Source organism: Ixodes scapularis, unplaced genomic scaffold (assembly GCF_016920785.2).
Source record: "Ixodes scapularis isolate PalLabHiFi unplaced genomic scaffold, ASM1692078v2 PGA_scaffold4__175_contigs__length_147842914, whole genome shotgun sequence".
NCBI lineage: Eukaryota > Metazoa > Arthropoda > Arachnida > Ixodida > Ixodidae > Ixodes > Ixodes scapularis.
Window position 1 is genome coordinate 43,069,633 of NW_024609879.1, and position 21,473 is coordinate 43,091,105.

At 42.9% G+C, this 21,473-nt stretch overlaps 1 protein-coding gene across 1 annotated transcript in view; it reads right to left on the reverse strand.

Annotated features, from left to right (window-relative positions):
- LOC8024319 (putative acyl-CoA synthetase YngI) overlaps window positions 1-21,473 on the reverse strand; it is an 85,819-nt gene that overhangs the window by 24,087 nt on the left and 40,259 nt on the right. The window contains exons 7-9 of the mRNA XM_040214673.1: window positions 20,825-20,942; window positions 5,149-5,244; window positions 3,102-3,250 (exon numbers count right to left, since the gene is read on the reverse strand). Of these exons, the coding sequence (XP_040070607.1) occupies window positions 3,102-3,250; window positions 5,149-5,244; window positions 20,825-20,942 (363 nt within the window). The remainder of the gene's footprint in view (window positions 1-3,101; window positions 3,251-5,148; window positions 5,245-20,824; window positions 20,943-21,473) is intronic.

Below are 21,473 nucleotides of genomic sequence, written 5' to 3' on the forward strand. Positions count from 1 at the left end.
CAGTCGAAAGAGTTGAACAGCCATCGAAGAAATCCAACGTCGCTGGCATGGCTAAGGGTCACTGGCATGCTTGCAAAGACGAGGAAGCAGGCAGCTTGCTTGTCCCGTCCCTTTGCGGTCTCGTAAGCATGGGCGTATCCACCACCGCCGACGGCGACGCTGCTTTTTTGACGCTCGCTGCTCCTCTTCCTCCATCGCGAGCAGGAAATACGAGAGAGAAATCATCGAAATTTCGTCTTCTTCTACGTATTCATCCATCATGTCCGCGTTGTTTTTTTTTTTTCCGTCTGGGAGGCAGCGTCAGCGCGAAGCTCATGCCTACTTGTCGAGCCAAAAACAGCGAGACCGGGGAGAAGCAGCGCCCGGGAGAGAGAGCCGTGGTGGGAGCTCTGCACCTTCTCTTCATACCTGACGAGATGTTGCGAGAACAGCTGCCGCAGCCGGCGCCGTCGCTCGAAGGAAGTATCTTTAAACGTGACACCGTCGCAGGCTTTGGCGGGCTCGACGGTGGCGTGCTATGCAGAGAAGAGGCGCGAGGAACGACGCCAAATTGCAGCGCAAAGCGCAACCTCAAATGATTTTTTTTTTAGAGCGGAGTTGTTAAAGGGATGCTGAATCGGAATCTGGATTCCCCAAAACACGCGGCAAAAACGTGCAACGGGATGCTAGAAACACCAAAAACATTACTTATACAGCGATATCTCGAACGGATGACCGTATTTAAAAAAAAAAAAGGAGGCGCATTTGGCAGGAATGTTGGCGCCATGTTTCTCGAAGAAGGAGAGGGAACGGCCTCGCGTCTTCTCCGCCTCGCGGCCTTGAGGGAGCGAAGTGAAGAGAGAAGGAAACCAGGTATCTTGACGTCACGCGCCTCGTCGGCCTGGTTCAATCTCGACTTCTTTTTCCAAAAATACGGTCGTCCATTCGAGATATCGCCTTACTAGCAGTGTTGTAGGGATTGTAGCGCCCCGCCTATATCTCCAGCATTGTTTTTTTTAAATCCAAATTACGGTTCACCATCCCTTTAAGGAATAGTTTCCCAAGGATCGTGTCCGCCATCAATAAAATATCGACACTCGTGGTCGACACAACTCTCTTGCAGCCGTCGCTCATAGATGACGGTAGCTGTCCAAGGTTATCTTCTTGCCGCCCTCGTTCATAGATCGCGGCAAACTCTTCAGCCTCGTCAACCAGAGAACTGGTTGCTGCAGTCGCTCATAGATGGCGGCAACATCTCTTCAGAGCAAGAAGAGCGCGAACGGAACGAGCGGCGATGTGCGCAGCAGCGCGAATGGATCAGCAACCGCCGCGAGGCCGCTATCGCCTAAAGGCCCGTTCACACTCTTGCAACCGAGTGCGACCGAGAGAGACCAAACCGGTTTTTAAGCCTCTTGCGATCTCTTAGGACCAGCTCCGCTCAGTGCATCCGGTCCCAAGAAGTCTTTCTCGGTCGTACTCGGTTGCAAGAGTGTGAACGCGCCTTAAAATTCCCCTGCGTCGAGCGCTTCGATTCCCTTGCGAAACAAGAGCAGATCACTCGCCTGGAAAGCCACTGCCGAGAACAAAAGCTACAGGTCCGCTGCTCTTCCTTTTTCACAAGAGTGGAAAGTCTGACAGCTCCTTTTTCCAGTTCAGTACAAAATTATTTTAAATAAAGGATCAACAACCAATGGCAATGAACTCTTCTGTAAAAATCATCATGTTTGGGTGTTCGGTTGGGCCACCTCAAGACAGAATGGACGGCTCTTTAAACGGCAAAACGCACTTTTGCACAAATTCAGTTTACTCGTTTTTCTGCAAGATATTTAGTGGTACAGCTTTAACCTTTTTTTTTTACACTGTATGCCTACAGGGCTGTCAATTAGAATCTTTACTGTCGCTTGTAGCAAAGATATAGTTTCTAAAAAAAACAAACAAAGAAATGCTAAAATGCTCTTATTGTCACGAATGAAAATGGATGAGGCGACGAGAACTTAAACAAACTAAGCATTTCATGGGGCAAACTTGTGCCCAAAACCAAAAGGGAACAGAAGAAAACAATAGATCGCCGCGGGCGTCGATGGCGGCGTAAGAGCAGGATTGAACGCTGGTGCGAGACTGACTGCGGCTCGCCACGCGGAACCCCTTATGTAGTACACGCGTGGGGTTCAGGAATAATCGGCGGAAAAGATTGCGCGTGTAGAACATTCGGACCTCGAAAAAGCAACAGGTTTTCAAATTTAACAGAAATCTAAATTGCAAAGAATAAATAAAAGACCCGTCGCTCCCAGGAATCAAACTCTGGGCTTCCTCACGAGAATCAAGCGCAGTAACCACTCGGCCACGCACGCGCTCGCTCAGCGAAGCGCGTGGCATTACTTCCCCATTTAAAAAGGCATCGCATCGATGCTACATTAAAGACAGAAAAGCAGAGAAAGACAAACAAAAGAACGGGAAAATACGAAGCTGGCAAACTACAATCCTTTCAAGCGTTGCACACGATCGCAGTTCACAGTCTTATCGCGCGTAGTACGGTGTGAGGCGCACGACGTGGACGACTTCCGGTCGTGGAGTGCGGCGTGGTGTTGGGCTTTTAGACTACTATCAGTATACTTACAGCGCAGTTTTATGTTTCGTAAAAGTTTAGAACATTTATGTTTTAGTACATCTGCAAGGTAGGCACTAACAATAATTTTAGTCTTATTCTCTCCGCCACGGGCCTCTTGGAGAATAAGGTGCATATTCTCAAATTAAAGAAGCAAACACCGTAGGCATGCAATGTAGATCTATATAGGACTGATTGAAAGGAAAAATTTATGACAGATGGGTTTGTATACACAATGGCGTTTTGAGCACGGCATACTGGGATATTCTGTCTATGAAGGATGAGGCCTGAGTTTAAAGCGGGTGTAAAAAATGCGTTTGAATTCAATATGGTAATTGGCAGTGCACATATTTATTGGCAGGTTCTGAAAATTAAGCATAAAGTCCAGTATTTAGACAGTGGTTCCACATCTTGGCTTAGGCCTCCATGCCGCAGAGAATGCAATTTCGAATCCTTTCCTAATACGAAACAGGCTATACTGGGGAATAGTAAAAATTCCATGCAAAGCTCGTGTTACCTGTGTTTTGTGATGACTTCGAGGGCTAATTTGGGCAAGAAGGTAGGTCCCGCCATCACAATGGTAGATCCGAACAGCGTGGCAGCCAACACGCCCATTGTCCTGCCTGATCCATGTATTAGCTCAGAGTTTACGCAGATCGATTCACGCTGCAAACAAAAACAGTCTTGGGTTTCTATAAGCAAAATAAAGAATAAACGTTTGCAGTCTTAGAGAACGTCACATTTGCCTGAGCCTCGTAGATAAAAAGAAGTCCATATATGAGAAATAAAACCTCGTAACAAACACTTTTTCGCGAAAACTCAGTTAATGACAATATCATCCGCGTTTTCGCATTGTCTGCCTTGTTCCTGCTGCACGAATGGATACTTAGGCGCACTTCCTGGCTTAATTTACGCGCGCTTTAAGTCTTCATAAAGCCGACTTATCTAAGGGTTTGCGTTTACGCTCAGCAAATTCCTAATACTAGCTAAATGTTTATTTTCACCGAGTAAAACGCAAAATATTAAACGATAGTTATTCAATCAGAATTTTTTTTTTCGCAACCCCTAATGGCCATTGTCGCCGGCGGTTCGTTTCCGGAAAGAAATTTCTCTAAAATATTACGATTTGTAAAGGTTTATTTGTTGAAATATATATTTTATTTTTCATAGAGAATATTCAAAACTAACAAAGCACTTAAAATATTTTAATTATTCTTGCAGATCAGCGTTACAATCCACGACAGATGTCTTGGCACGGGATTAAACACAATTAGTGGATTAATTACCAAGTATGTCGAAAAAATGTACACTATGCTTTTTAGCTGGCATATTTAATTTGAGATTAGTATCCCATTGTCAGTATAGGAATGATAGACTTGCTAGATTTTATAAAATAAAATTTTGTGAGTAGTCCCGCTGTAAATTTTAGTAATTTGCGAAGTAATAACAGAAATAATATGTTTCTTCTAATGCTTAACAAGTAGTCGGGTTATATACCGACGTGCTGCTTTTCTCTAATTGAAATACCTCAGCTAAAATAATAGAGAGAGTTAGCGAATTTAAATAATTAATCCCCTTTATTGTTTATCCGCTGTAGTTCCCTGACATCTTTCTTAGTCGATAACATTATTCTGGACGAACACTTTCTTTTTGCCGTTTCCACTGTATTTTCTGGTTTGAATATTAGGAAACTTAAGAAAATAATCCTCTATACAACATTAATTCGCCATTATTAAGGGCCAACGTGAATTCAGTTTTAGACCTTCTTGGAACTGCTATAGCGTATTTAGATGACGGGCATAGGATTTATAACTAAAATACATCACTCAAATACTTACACCTTATTTTTATTAATCTTATATAATTACTGCTAAATACCACTTTTTATTTCTTACACCTGTCCTGAATTGTATTTTTTACCCCCTTCTGTCACGGCTGAAACAAGGGTACTGGGACCTTCACCTGACACACAAAAGATAGATATTATTATGTTTAACAATTAATCTATTTTATATCTTACAAAAATATTTAAAGAAAAGTCAAACTCTGTCCGTTTTATATTGTTTTCGGAAAGATTAGCGAGTTCGTAGGTGGAAACACGTTAAGTTTTTCTTCAATAACATTAATACTACGATCAAGGTAAAACTTAGTTATTTATATTGCATATATGTTCATATGTGTACGTACGAAACCAAATTTTATTGAAACGATTGAATGAGGGAATATTTTTAAAATATCGCTGATGCAGGGAAATTTTTGTTATTTTTCAGTTAGTTTTTTTTATATTCTTTGTGTGTATCTAGATAAAATTGTGGTCTATTACAACTTCTAAACAAGAGTATAGTATTTTCCCGCCGTAGTTGGCTATATTATCCAGATTTTATCAGGTAAATATTTTATTCATCATTCTATATATTCTATTCAGGAATTGGTAAAACAACCTGCATGATTTAACCGAAATAGCAAATTTCGCGGAATGCTTTTTTTTCTTCGTTTAGTGTAAGAATGACAATATTTGGGTTCAATTAATTCAAGTAATGCTATTTGGGAAAACAGCACGATACCTGTTCATGGTATCCAACGAAGCGGCCCAGAATGTTGGCGTTGTTGACAACATTGAAATGAGACAGTCGCGCTGGCTTGGGCTGCCCCGTTGTGCCCTACATTGACAAAAAAAAAAAGACGGATGGCTTACGATGAATGTAATGCATAACTACATGGGGCTTTTGGTCTACTGAAAATATTTATCCTTCACCTATTTATTTATTTATTTATTTATTTATTTATTTATTTATAATACCCTCAGGGCCACAAGTGGCGTTACAGAGGGCAGTGGGTTTACATGAAGTAGTTGGTGATGGCGTCCCGAAATCTTCCACTGTCGGTGATGCCGATGAGGTTCTGGGGGGGTCATTCCAGTCCACAATCGCAGATGGTAAGAGCGCCTTCTGGTGTCCGAGGGTGAAGCATTGTAGGCGGGCGATCTTACAAGGATGGTCAATTCTAGCCGAGATGTATGATGGGGGGTTTAAGAGAGATTGTTTAAAGATGGGCGTATAAAATACCTTGTGAAGAAGACAAAGGCGAGAGATCCTACGACGTGAAGATAATAGCGGAAGGTCAAGGTGAGCTTTTCATTAACGAGACACTCGAAAAACGGGAATCACGCTTTTTCTTAGACAGCACAGAAACTTAGGATTTCGAGCGGCCAGCTTTGATATGGGTATTTTTCACACGTAGAACAGTGATGAGTGGCTCAGATATATTTCTTTCTTTTTTTTTTTTGTCCTCACGAATTCACAGTTTAGTTATAGAATTTTGAATTTTTACCGAAAACATATTCATGCGCGCAGGAACGAGAAGACACGCTTCTCCGTACATCTAGAAGATTCGCGTTTATTATTTTCCGGAGTGTAGAAGTTATGTCAATGTGAGTATGTTCAAGCGGTTCCCTCACCGCAAGGAAAATCCTCGCAATTCACTCGCCGTCGGCCACTGACGGCAACATCCCACCGCCTGCCATTTTACGCGAGTCCCTGCATGCGGCGGACTCAATGCGGGGTCTGGAGACCAGCACGCTAATGCGGGCGACGTTCTGCGGCCTTTCTGACGCCACTCACGGTCGATGCTCACGCTAATAACTAAGTAATAGCAGCTCATCATAGAAATGTTTATCTTTCCACATGAACTGTTCCATTCCGTTTGCCATTGGACTTCCTCCGCCTCGGAGAGCTCCTTCAAATACCGGAAGTCCCACCGTGACGCCGACTAAAGAAACAACACTCGCGTCTCCTTCTCTTCTGACGAAGATGCATGGTCCTGAATTATCGTCGAACGTTCGTCCAGGGACTGAAGGGGAGTACTGTGGTGGGGCCGGCATCCATAGGCGCGGCCGCGTTTCTTTCCACCAAAACTTTCTTCCCGCCGGCATTCTTGAAAACCTCCGTGCGCAGTAGGGGCCGATACCCAACCTGTTGTGTGGGACCACCGCTCTCTCTTCGGGCAATGGAACTATTTAAGCGAAGAGGGTCCCTGAGAGGTGGACGCTCAGAAGACCACGTGCAGCCTGCACTATAGGAGACAGCTTGGGACCACCGGTCGGTACCGACGCTAATATCGCGTCTTCATCAATAATCTAAATTTGGTCATGTAACTTCAGTTTAAAAATTAGATATTTTAGTGGAACACTCTTCACTAAATTGCTGACTTCCACACCTGCCTCTACCAACCAGGAACATCTTCCGAGTTTGTTCTGCTTGCCTTCGATCCATTTAGGAGTTACTTTGACGTTTCTTATAAATACTGGCGGTTCTTTTAAGGGAACCCGGGAAGGCGAAGGTGAAACATCTCGCTATTTGGAGCTGCACTATAAATGAGGAGCAAGCCGACTGGCCTATTAAATATAGCGCTGGAGCCCTGATGTGTTATGGGACCCTCTAAGCCCGAAAAACCCCTCCAGCCCGTCAGACCGTTAAACCCTTTCTGCCCGTCAGACCCTTCAGCCTTTCAGACCCCATCTTTCCTTCAACCCTTTAGACACCCACATTATTGCGAACCATAGAACAAAATCCAGTTTAAACCCATATTACAAACATATTTCAGACATTTAGTTTTACAGGGATGTTAGCTCAAAAGGTGATAAGAGCCAACGTTTGCTCAAACAGGGAGCATAGGCAGCTGTAAAAGAAAGTGATCAGACCAAATAGTGAAAATCGATTTTTTCTTTGTCGCATACAAGCATATTTCAAAGGTACTCGCAATACCGCTGGGTAAACTCCATAGATTTTTGGTAGTTCAGCCAATAAAACCAAGAGGGTGCACCACTCGGACACAAACACACTGTAAGTAGCACGTTTAGCAAGACCCACGATCCTGCAACGAACCTCCGCTGCTGTTGTGAAAATTTGTGCACAGTACTGATGTCGTCACAGGCGTCTTTCTTCGCTCGCTGCAGCCAGCCAGACGCACGAGAGGCGCCAGAAACAGGGCACTGAAACCTCCTTTATAAGCGCACTCCGCTGCTCTAGAAAATAGGTCTCACGCATGGGACGCCAAGCCGACAACGAAGGTCCCTTCGTTGTTCTGCTTTGGGTTTACAATTGCTGAATAACAAAATAAAAAAAAAAAAAAAATAAAAAAAAAAAAACAGGGCGGACAGCTTCTGACGAAGGCTGTATTTCGAAAGACTGAAAAAGGTTATCTACCAAACAAAGACCAAATCCCCCATTGTCCCCACGCACCCTCTCTCTTTCGTGACCGAGGACTTTGCGATGAAAAAACGTGCTAGGCAGGAAACGACGGAAAATGGGAAACTTGAAATTAAGAGTAGCAACCTCCCTCCCGCCACAGGTTCGCTCATCCATGCCTGTATTCACTACGCTTGGGACGCGCCACGACGGGAAGGGACGGGTTCACGCCTCCTCGATTTCCAAAAATCGGTTTGTCCGTCCCTAACAAAATGGCCAAGCGGTTTTTGCGGCGCATACATCCGGAATGGACACGTGATTTCTTCCACATATTCGTCAAATTGATTGTTATAGGTGTTGCCTTTTCAAGAGAAGGATTGAAACAGACCCCCCCCCCCCCCCCTCGGTCTCCCCAAAAAGCTATGACGGGTCCCTTACACCCTATAAAAAGTCTTAAAGGTTACATCAGGCCCCTTATAAAACTTTGACGGACATCACAAACACGTCAAACATTTTGGATGGGTATGGCAAAAGATTTAAAAACTGCTGTGCCCATAGGCGGATTCTAAATATGTAAGAGGGAAAATTGATTGCAATCTCCCGCTTAAACGTAAAAAAAAAGGCTGGCTGGTGTTTTCCTCGTAGAACCGGAACCTGTTGCCCGCTGTTTAATAAAAACCCCTTAGGTGAAAATGACAGAAAATCTGACCTTTTTTTGCCAAGCTTTTTTTCTCTTCTTAACCCATACCTTCGGCTTGCCTATATGTGGATGGATGGTATAGAACTCTGGTCACTGCTACAATTCAATTTTTTTTTTTTCGTTGAAGTCCGTAAAGGTTTTGGAGACAAAAAACCTTCCACTCAGCGCTCGCGCCTGAGGAAGTGCAGTATCACTGGAGTCAAGGCACCGCTCGTTCGGAGTCAATGGATAACAGCCGCTGTTAGTGGGTTAGCTCCCTGTGGAGGCAGAGCTAGGCGGTGTCCCGCTGTGTACCTCGCGTCGCGATGGTTGGCTTTGGCAGCCCGGGCCACCAGAAGCTTCGCGTCTGCGAGGGGCTTTGCTCTGGACAGCCAGAATTCGGGGTTGTATCAGTTTGAGCCTGGCTAGTTTTTCAACGACCTCGTTCCTAGCGATGCCGCAGTGACTTAGGAATTCACTACTGTTGAATGAGCGCCATTTCATTGAAACACGTTTCAGAGAACTGTCACGTCCTATCGAAACTCGGATAAAAAAAAAAAAAGGGAGGCTTAGTTTAGAGCACCGCCGTTTATCAAAAAAAAAAAAAAAAGGAACGCTACCTAAAAATGGGTCTCCTACTTCGCGCGTGTATCACTGGGACAGGTGTTAACCCATCTTTTCAACCATTCGCGTCGGTTTGCAGATACAGCCTGCGGCGGCTCATTACAAAAAAAGTTGACCCACATGGGCGACCCGAACACTCCATTTTGGCTAAAAGGAGGCACACCGCCATTTTTTCTAAGCTGGGTTTTTCTATAAATGGTTTGTTTGAACGAGGTTATGTAAACCGGCGTTCATTAAAATGAGCTTCGTTAAAATGGAAGACTTCAGTGGCTTGGCACCCAGTGAAAGGCAAAGTACTGACCGGTGTCCGCAGGACACGTTTGGTTTCCGTGCCTACTTAGAATTTAAATGAGGTTTGTTCTGCCTTTATGCATCCTTCGTTGATTGTTTCTGACAACTTGACTAGGAATTGCATTATATACCAGCGATGTTGGATTACACGTCGGAAGTTTGCTGTTTTAGTCGTGAGCTCGTTGTATCCGCCCGAAGTGCTTGAAACGACCTTCGCCCTGTTGCCAGTTTCTAAAGTGCAATCGCCGTTCAGAGGCGTCCTCTATAACCTCAAGCCAAAACTAAACGTCGCCCGGCCCTTCTTAAAAATCCTCGTTTTATTAATATATATATATATATATATATATATATATATATATATATATATATATATGCAACACGGGCACTTCACGTCATCGTACGTGGTCTCCGAGGAGGATATGAACGAATATGTGGAGATGAATGAACCGTACTTAATCCAATGAATTAAAGAATCCAAGTTTTTCAGGAACCCGCCGAAAGCCAAAAAATGGCGGAGCCAGGATTTGAACTCTGGGCCTCCCAATGTCCGGTCGGGTGTGCAAACCACTACACCACTCCACCTTGGCTTTCTGGCGTTTCCTACCTGTCTTATTAATGCACAAGAAACGAAATGTATCCAATCGGAGGTGTTCTGGAAACACACGCCGCCGCGTGGAACGCGGTACGACGCTTAGTGTCACGTGGTACGTGCTCGTTTGTGCTCCAGAAATCCTCCCACTGTTTGTCTCGCCCCGTGTACATGTAGTAGTATTCTTTGTTTATGAGCTTTAGAGCTCCTTGGCTTTCGGCGGGTTCCTGAAAATCTTGGCTTCTTTAATTCATTGGATTAAGAACGGTTCATTCATCTGCACATATTCGTTCATATATATATATATGTATATATTCATTTTGTTAGCATGAAGGGAGTCTCTTCATGTCTTTGCTACACTCCTGTCCTAACAACGCAAGAGGATGTGTGCAAGATGTAAAAAAGTTACAACGGGTATGTGCGCATGATGCACAAATATTCCGAGGACATCTAAGCACTTCTGATGAGTCGTGAATCGAAAGCATGAATGTTGTTCTTCTGCTCCCTTAGTTTGTCTGCGGTGTACTAGCGTTGACGGGCACGTTTGCTTACTGCCGAGCCTGTAGCCGCCGACGTTATATATGCCTCAGGCGACGCTATGCTTCTCGGCGCCGAAGGGAGCAGAAGCAGCCATAGCCGCCACCCGCCTCCCACACCGCCTGCCACACCGCCTGCCACGGGAGCGAAGGCCAAGCGCGCTCTCTCGTAAAGTGGCCGCAGCCCCCCCCCCCCCCCCCCCCCCCCGCACTCCCCCATTCCCTTCTCCGGCAACGCCTGACACGAGAGCGGCGGGCGAGCGCTCGCGCTCGTGACGCGGCCGCCAATGGCTACCTAGGAGTCGTTTTGCTCAGCCAGTGCGATAAAAAACATTTCCTTTGCGTATTTTTTTTTCTTTTTTCTTTGCGGTTACAGTTGCTGTGTGCTTCGCTCCATGGGATAGTTAATGCTTTCGCATTAAAAGTTATATAAAAATTATATTAGAGTTTTTAGGAGAAACGCCGCTTCTGCAGTGGTACCGCCAAGTGTGATGAGTGACGCCTCTCTTTTGTTTTCCTTCGTCTTCAAGACAGATCCTCAGCTATTTTTCAACCTTTAAAAAATGCAGGAGGCTAAGGCACTGCTTGGTTGTTCCAATTTGTTTGCAGGGTTATAGCTTGAAAATCGGAATGAAATTGAAGGTACTGCCGGACAACTGACTCGTGTGCTTGCTGGAACCGCGAGAGTTCCTCTCACTTCTTATTCACCCGTGACAACAGTTAAGTTGTAGAACTCAACAGTAGGTTTGATTCAAGTTTTGATTACTCGAGGAATATTTAATTTTAAAACTCGGTTAATGCTCACAAAGCAATTGTCCTACTTTTTGTTTTAACTTTTCAATGTTCTTCTTTGTTCCACTTTATAAGAATTTCCGTTGGCGCTATTTTCGGCCCTGTATGAAGTTCAAGGCAACATCAGGAGGTGGTACTTGTTTTCTATATATTTTCTTGTGATAATGCTCTTGGACGCAGTATAAAAATCAAGACATATTCTGAAAGATCATAATTTCTTATTGATATTGGTGTTCTCGAATATTCTTTTTTTAATGTTGTCATCTTTCTTATATTTCGTAGAACTTCATTTTTGAATTGGCAGATATACATCTCCCTGTGCCACGGATAGCTTAAAGTACATTTGTGATCATTATGGCGGTTGTCTTTAGAGAAACTTTATAGATTGAGTTTCTAAATACCTTACTCTCATCTTAAGCTTGTCTAATGAATAGCGGTTCTTTCCCCAGTGCGTGAAAAATAGCAAAACTTATACCCGTCCACAAGTGTGGTAGTGTTAAAAACGTCTGTAACTTTCGCACCATTTCCCTTACTAGTACATGCTCTAAGCTTCTTAAGCATATCGTATCTAAACATCTACTGGCTTACCTTCAAAATTATGATGTAATATTTAAATCACAACCTGGTTTCCGCAGAGATCTTTCAGCGACTACCCAGCTCATAGAAACTGTTCATGATCTCTCTCAAATGATAGGCTGCCGTGATCAAACTGATTTAGGATCTCTGGATTCCGCAAAGGCGTCTGAAAAGGTATCTCACCCAAAACTGTTATTAAAAATCAGTGCTATATTTAAAAATATAGCCACCCCGAAGTGGTTTTCTTCGTATCTTTCATCACGGGGACAGTATGTTAAAGTTGGGGGAAGCAAATTCGCTTTGTGCCCAGTTGTTACAGGCGTACCCTAGGGTGGTGTCTTGGGTGCTCTTGTTCTTTTTATTAACGATCTGCACAATGACATCTCAGTTTCAATCAAACCATTCCCCAACGATTGGGTGATTTACAATGAAATGGAGACATCAGATGGTCAAATTCACTTAAACTGTAACTTAGAAGAAAATAAGAAGTGGTGTAACATTTGGCAAATGGTGCTAAACCTTGAAAAATTAGTGTTCATGTCTATTACGCGAAAGGAAAATGTTTTGGCTTATAATTATTACATGGCGGGCACTGAGCTGAAGAGAGTTAAAAAACATAAATAATTAGACTTATTATTTACTACTGATCTAAAAGGGAACACTCACATTGATAACGTATGCATCAAAGATAATAAAGCACTATGGTGCTTTCGACGAAACCTCGCTATTGCAACTTCTGAAATAGAAAAATCTGGCTTATATGACACTGGTAAGATCCGCCATCGAGTATCCTAAAATTGTATGGGACCCATATACTGTTACCAATTGCAGTATGCTGGAGAAAATTCAGCGGCTCGCATCCAGGTTTTTTTAATAAATACAGCCACGTTCATTCCCCCCAAAACTATGTGAACTCGCCAATCTTCCTACATTTAAATCAAGAACGAAATATGACAGGTTAAAATTTATTTTTCAGATCATTCATAACTGCGTAAAGATAAATAAATCTCAGTACTTTGAAATTTGCTCTACCAAATACTCAAGACATCGTCATAGCATGTACATTTCTAATTCATCTGTTAAAAATGATTGCTTCAAGTACATTTTTTCCGAAGGCTATTAAAGACTGGAATATGTTATCTGATTCCCCTCTGTCATCTATGTCGCTAAATAAATTTCTTGAGCGTATCACTGATGTTCTTGTATGTGCTACAAATTAAGACCTTTATAGCTTGTGTAAAGAAATGTTTAAAAACTACGAAGTGATCCGTTCCGTAAACTGCCGAAATTACCAATCGTCTCAATATACTTGTAACCCTTCTGTATGCTTGAATGTAAGCGTACATGTTTGTTTGTTGTCTTTTTTTCCACCCTGTAATAGCCCCGTGCAAGGGCTGACAGTACCAATAAATGATTGAATAAATGTAAGGAAACCATCTTAGGACCAACATTAAAATAGGAAATTTGGAATATCTTCGTGATTTCCGTAATCATGAATTCTTTTGGATTTTGTTTCACTGCTGGCGATCTGTTTTGCATAAGCTTCTAATTTTTATTTTTGACGAATCTCGTTTTCTCACGTAAAAGTTCAATTTCCGCGCATCATAAATTTACTTGCTCTTTTACCTCACTTTTATCACATTTATCGTATGAATGTCTAAATATCTTGAATTAAGATATTTATGCTCATAAATTAGGTTAGCACACTATTTATAGTGTGCCAACCTCGCGTTTTGGAGTTCGTAAGATGTATTTGAAAAATACGCGAACACAGATAATGTACACCTGTAATATAATCGGTATCCAGGAAATGAATTTACATAAATACGCAAAAATTATCCATATTAAGTTATCCATTATTATACTTCAAATGTGGCCTTGTTTCGCTAAGGAATGTCCTCGTTCACATGAGTCTCTAATAGACCACCCATGCTACACGATGTAAAGAATACAGTCTACTCTACGGTACTTAAGTTTCTGCATAACCCAGCAATGGCAGGAAAGAAACAGTTGCGGCCACAAGTATTATTATTAAACAGAAACTTCTAACCAAGCCATAGTCAAGGACCGATCCTATTAAAGCAGCCTCTTCTTTGGGTGGTACTATGGTGATGACCGTCAAGGAGCATTTTTGTTTTACAAAAGAGAAATACAGGGTGTCAAAAAACAAAATTGTAAAGCCCATTCACTTCACGTGATTATGGAGGACCAGCAAAGCTGTTATCTACACCACTTTACAACTATACGACATCTATGCAACTTATATGTGATGTCCATAAAAACACGTACACAACTGTGTTGTTTAATTGTTTTTATTTAATTCTTAGCGACTAAGGTGGTCATTGCCTAAAGGTCGCTATGGTAAACCGCCATTGGTTTTATTTTGACTTCGGAAACGTTCTTGCTAACCATGAGGTCGATACACGTTCCGTTGTAGGTCCTTGGTATACGTATACGTGTTGGTATACGACTATTTTCGGTTTTACAGGAAATTGATCTGTTTATCGGCGATGCTGAAAAGAGCTTAAGTCGCTTTATCAGCATTACGGACGCGAAAGGAAAGAAGTTTAGATCGGCGCGTTCTCCCCTCAGCTTCGTCACAGCACACTCTTAGCTGAGATAAGTCGGTTACCGTAAATGATAATCAGGAATAAGGACCTCACCACCTAGTAATGCAAAGGAAGGCTGACTCACGTGGGCTTCCCCGCCATACTGTTTATGCTTGCCACGACCAATCGGAAGGAAGCAACACCGCTTAAATGTCAGTTTTTTGTTAGCATTCATGGACGCATTTTTTCCAGATCCTAGCTTATAACAGCTTCGCTGTAAAATATTAACCAAACGGTTTTGAAGCTGGCTTTTCTGCAGTGTTAAAGTAAGTTATTCCATATAGTTCATTTCTAAACACTATATTAAATATGCGTGGCATCCTCTCAGGTTTTTAAGCATTAAAAGAACCCGATGTGCCGCCAAAGGAAAAAAAAAGAACTATCAGAGATAAGAAAAAACAAAAAAGAACATTGATTATATTCGTGTTTTTTTTTCTTACTTTAGAAAACAAAAACAAAAAAGCAGGTTTATAACAATGCACAGTATCCGCGTAACTTTTCTTTCACTCTTTTTTTTTTTGTTTGTTTAAAATTATGAGAATGAATCGCGTCGCTTCCGGACTATCCGAAGCCTCGGAGTCGGCCTTAACGTACGTCCTAACCGCTCCACAATTCAGCTCGCTGGGCGGTGTAGTGTAGAATAATCGCAGAATGTCTAGAAAGTTTTTGAAAACTTGTAGAGACCTTGCCCGAGACGTCGGCGATCCCTGTGGTCAACCGTCGATTGCAGCACTCTGCGGAACTGTAAATACCGTCAAAGTGCGGTCTCCACAAGCGGTGCTCCGTTGGTGTCCATGACACTGGTTTAACTTTCAAAATAATGTCCTAGGTGGTATTTTAGCATTCGAGAGCTATAACAAATTGAGGGGTGATTTCAGATAAGATCGACCAAAGGGTGGCTGGTCGACATTTTTAAATCAACTGATGTTTTTATATGACATTGTCTAGTGTCCGGTATAAACGAATCCACACTTAGTTTTGACCAGAAAAAAAATTTGGAGACAAGAAAAATCGTAAGGCAGGGAGAGGTGAACAGTTGCAATAACGCGCACTGATGGAGGGGGCAAGTTTGAAAGTGAATAATTAAAACAATAAAATTAGGAGAATTTTAAAACTTTTTACAAACAAACTATGGGTACAACTTGCTTGTAATATAAAGTAATAATATTTATTAAAAATTTATTCAGTTTTCTAAAAATTGCCAAACATGCCTGCTCGAACGACAAATGGCAAACTTTGGAAATCTGTATCTCATAAAATAATTTAATAATTATTACATAACTTGCAGACATTATTTTACTAATATATGGCTATTATTGAAAAAATAAATAAGGTATCTGAGTGACACAATAGTTACAATATATTTAGGCAAACATGGGAAAAAAATCAAACAAAGAAAAATTCCAATGCGAATAAAAAAAAAACACCAGCTTCGATTTTTTTAAATTTGGGTACCCTGTTATACTCTATTTCGGCATTCATTTCTATTAAAAACATGTTGCATCATTGCACTGTGAAAGACGAAACAACTCCCCAAAGAAGGGTCCTTTTTCAAAGCCTACACTTAGCAGTGTCCTATACAAGAAGAGACTCTGAGTTCCAGTTTCATGAAACTTGCAGAAATCTTTTATATACATTTATTCACATGAGGTCATTGATAAAAAGAGCGATCGGTCACACAGTAAAAGGGAGGAGAAACTATATACAGCATTTTACATAAGCGTACAAAGTGGTATCATATTAGAGACTAATGACTTGAGAAAAGATGATGCAGTGTGAAGTTGTACCTTCCGGTATATTTTACATCTAGAGTAAAATAAATAACTTTACTTCCACACACAAAAACAAAGATATAATAGTAAGATATTTAGGTTGGCTGTGTATTTACGATTACAAACAATTTCAGGTGACGGATGCCATAGTGCCTAACTGGAGCAGCTTCGATGCTCTCGGTGTATGAATGAATCGTGGCAAGCCGATATATTTTATCCTGCTGGAGGATAACATTTTGGGATTTTTTTTATAGTGATCAGATAAAAGTTATTAGTAACCACCAACAAAAACAGTAGGTGAAATACCCCGTGAAGAAAAATGTGATAAATAAGATGTCCCTGCATTCAAAATGAGCAGTCCTTGGGAAATCAAATTCGGCACTTTACGCTAAGGTTTTCCTCGCTGTACCCATTTAATAAAGTTGCTTCCAAGCAGATCCGACTGTCCGTGCTACATATACGTCACAGGTCCCTTCTGTTGATGACTTGCTGAGCCGCCACGCGTGCCAAGATTGAATGCCAGGGAAGGCGCGCACCGTCAGCCACTCTTCTTTTTTTTGTTCACGATACCGAACAACCTCATTTTCGTCCAGATATACAAGATGCACGCCTTTCAGTTTCTTTGATAGAACGCTCACCATTGTCCTGGCCGTCTGAATTGCGCTTACTGAACGTTCTCTCAGGTTGTTCAGCGTGGCCTGGTGCTTCACGAGTCCGCCAACTCCGTCACATGCATTTTTCCCATGTCCAGATGCAGAAAATAACCACTGGGCTTGTGGGCAATCGTCCTTTGCAAATTGGTGAAGCTGGTAGCGATTCTTGAAATGACTGGCGGCGCCGTCACTTACGTACGTCACGTACGAGTATACCGCAACGTTGTCTTCAACCCACTCCTTCACTTTTTCTAGAGCCAAGCAAGCGTGAGCGGCGTCGTGACACAGGTCCTCACTGATGATGGCAAAGCTGTTTGTAGATTTTCTTGTCGTCACTACACATGTAAATATCTAAACTTGTTTTTTTTTCCAGTGATATGCTTGCACTTCGTCAGGAAGCACGATGGTCCAGTTTTCAGCAAAGTCAAAATGAAAGACAATGCTCCCGCGTTGCATGCACTGTTTTTCATCGTAGATCGCTTTATCTTGCGTTTGCCGGATATGGTTGTGAAGTACCCAACTTCCAACCGTCACTTGGATGACTTTTAGGAAAGTCTCAGGTTCCAAAGTTTTTTTTCACAAGGTCGCCGGACTCCCATGTTGCAAGCACAATCTCTTCATCCTCCGGGATATCAAGTTCCTGGAGTGTAAGAAACTGGCCTTTTGGGCAGTGATCACAGTCTCCTTGAAGGCACAGTTCTGTTGCTGGGTCGCACAGAAATGCCGAGTTCATTTCACCAGTGTTGAATGTTGAGCCTGTAACGTTCTCCAGAGCGGCAATACAAAGATAATAATTGGCGCAGCGCACACAAACGCACACTTCCTGGTGTGGAATACATTGGACCCATCTAGGGCGCAACGAATAAAATTTCGTTAGCCCAACGCCGGAATCGGGATGCTTGTCTTTGTATATACGGAAGGCCTCTCGTATTGAGCGTGTCATGAAGCGCTTTGGCACGAACGTTTTCTCTCCGTTGAGCATGACAGAGATGACGTCCTTCTGGTTGGGACTTTGGCGCGAACATTGTAGCTCGTCTTTCGTGAAGTACTCTAGGGCAGCAGACAGGTTCTCAGGGCTCACCTTGCACCTCGTGTAAGGATCCGGCTCATACCACACGCCATGCTTTTCCTTGAGTTTTCGGGATTTACTGATGAGGTACATTGAGGCCTGTGATATCATCTTTTGAACCTCATTCTTCGTCAGTGTTGACGGCAGGAGTGTAAGCAGTTGACAACGTTCCCGGAGTGAGGTGGCGGTTTCAAAGGCCTGCCAAAAGTTGTCCATCCACTCAGTGCATGTGGAGCATGTTGGTTCGGACGACCCCGATGGTGCGTCCCTGTCGTACGCAATACGTAGCCTTGAGCGTATATTCTTGACAGCAACCTGCTCCAGTTCTGTCTGCTTTCTCTTGACATAGGCAGGCCTGTCCCGACTTCTTACGACGCTTGGTTGTCTCAGCGGCGACACATCTGTAGGTAGTATGCTGCGATTTAGATCTTCAATTGCTTCTTCAGCTGGCACAAATATGTCAAGGCACTGGTCTGAGCTTCGCATCGAGATCTCCTTAGTGATGTGCAAGAAGCAATGGTAGCACAGGTAGTTCGTCGCACTCACTTTGGTGGAACAGTCAGGCGGAAGAATTTGCATCAACGAGTTTAGGTCCAACTCGCCAACACTTCGAAAATTCCGCTGCTTTGGTATAGTCTTTTTGTGTTTCCAAAAGTAATCTGCACAAAACACTCGTTCGGAGCTCCAGGACGTCTTCATAATGTATACATAAATAATAGAAATTAAACCCCAACTGATGGCATATAATTGCCAAGTGAAAGAACTACTGGGTGCACAAGTGACAAGTCCGAGGCTGAGGAGCTCACTAACTGCAAACGTACATTTGAAAAGAGAGGTCACAACTGAGGCTGTCGGCAAAGCTTGATCCACGTCAAAGGAAGAAGGAGGGAAAGTCTCCAGAAAAAAAATTGTGGTCAGCGGCCTTCGAAAAAGACTTTCCGGAATCGCACTGTCGTCCCTCCACGCGCTGATATGAAAGCACCCGAGCTTCTACCACGTGGTTCATGACACAGCCTGAGCCATGTCGGCGACCGGTTCGCGAGGGGTTGGCGGTGGGGTTACGTTGATGGTCACTCGGATTAGCCCTTGCTGTACTGAGCTACCGCCTGCAGTGCCTTATCGCCGGCTGGTGTCAACAACGAGAACACACACACCCTGTCTACACCAAAACTACAAGCGTTCACCGCACACGCGTCGCCGCCGCTTTTAAGCTTTTGTGAAATTGCTTTCTTTTGCCGCGGAGAACCGCCTTATCTTAACTACGCGCCTGAAATCCTTCCAGGCGGGCGTACACAATATGAAGCGTTTCGAGAAATGCCCGTGGAGTAGAACTATGGGAAAATTCGGGGCCCGCGATGTCGATATCGTCGCCGTTGTGTTAGTACGCCGTCGCGTACTGCAGTCCCCCGTTGGGGGAGGGGGGGGGGGGGGGGCGGTCTTACTACGATAACATGGCGACAGCGTTTACACTCTATGTATTTACGCGAGGCTCGAGTATTTGGGGATAATGCTGCCGGTTGGTGTGCCCCTTTGTGCCTGATATTATCGCCCGTGACGCCAGCGAGTGAGATGGCGACAGGCATGACTGCTCAGTAAACAGGCGTCGGCGGCCATGTTTTGCTGGTTGAAGCGAACCACCTTGTCCTTGACAGCGAGCGGGGAAATGCGAAAAAAAGATTGTATCGGCCGTTTTGCCAGAACTAGCGGCGAGTGTCGTCTGCGGTTTCCGGCAACTATTTTGCCATAATCGTGAGCTTAGCGAGGAAATGATTTTTGCTAGCCACAGAACACTACCACGCAGAAAGGGAATGCTTGAACATGTTTTTGTTCTGGATATATATCAGGGATATATATGAGAGAGAGAGAGAGAGAGAGATGAAGGTAGAGCGGAAGAGGGAATAGCATATAGTGTCGCAGGAGAATAAAGTAAACAAAGTTCCTTGTGGCCGATGGCTGCATGATCTTTTCTCGGATCACTAGTCCGTAATATGATACCTCTTTGTACACAGTAGTTTCTCCTTAATTTAAGTGTGTGAACGATTTCTTTAGTTATCATTGTCCTCATCTGAATAAAAATATATAAAAGATGTGTGTTGGTTTCATGAAACTGGAACTCAGAGTCAGTTCTTGTATAAAACACTGCTAAGTGTAGGCTTTGAAAAAGGACCCTACTTTGGGGAGTTGTATCTTGATTCTCAATAAAATGATGCAACATGTTTTTAATGGAAATGAATGCCGAAATAGAGTATAACAGGTTACCTAAATTTAAAAAAAATCGAGGGTGGTGTTTTTTTTTATTCGCATCGGAATTTTTCTTTGTTTGATTTTTTTTCCATGTTTGACTAAATATATCCTAACTATTGTATCACACAGGTACCTTAGTTATTTTTTAAATATTAGCTACATATTAGTAGAATAATATCTGCAAATTATATCATAATGATTCAATTATTTCATGAGATACAGACCTCCAAATTTTGCCATTTGTCGTTCGAGCAGGCATGTTTGTCAATTTTTAGAAAAATAAATAAATTTTAAATAAATATGATTACTTTATATTACAAGCAAGCTATACCCATAGTTTGCGCCTAAAACGTATTAGAGTTCTCCTAATGTTTTCGCTTTAGTTATTCACTCTCAAACGGGCCCCCTCCATCAGTGCGCGTTAATGCAACTGTCCACCACCTCATGCCTTACGATTTTTTCTGTCCCCAAGTATTTTTTCTAGTCAAAACTAAGTTTGGATTCGTTCATACCAGACACTAGACAATAACATATAAAAACATCAGTTGATTTGAAAATGTCGACTAGCCATCCTTTGGTCGATCTTATCTGAAATCACCCTGAGGCTTTTAAACACTTACCGAGGAATATTGGATGAAAGCGTCTTGGTCGAACTGCACTCTTGCCGACAGGGAGTTCATGGTGGCGTAGGCCTCAGCCGTTACGGAATTCATGAGGTCATCGAAAGTCATACTGCCGCTGCGGGAGATGAATACTTCAATTAATGCTGAGATGAACTGCCTCTGCGAGACAAAGAGTCCTTGTTATTGTCACTTCTGAGCACCAGGGTGTTCAGTTTCGTTCAGGCTGGGAGAGGAAGATTTTTCTGAAACACTTCAAGAAAAACAGTATCGACCGGTGCCACGAAGACAAATGCCCGTGTAGATTACCCTAAGAGAATTTTTTACTGCCTAGCCTGAGGAACCATTCAGAAAAACTACTTTTATTTGTTCTACATACGAAGAATCTTTGAAAACTGGTGAGCCTTCTTGCAAATGAATCGTCCCAGACATATTGCACTTTAAGACTCCTCTACGTAGTCCCCTTGAGTGTGACACATTTCTACCAGTGCCGCCAACCCGTTGAGGAGAGGCTATTTACATTGGTCATCGAACCATTCCCGCAACACTTCCATGACGGCGTCGTGAATGTGAACGTTCTGCCTTTCCAATGTCGTTTGAGTGCAGAAAAGAGGGTTAGTCAGGCGGTGCCAAATACCTTGCGTAGGGT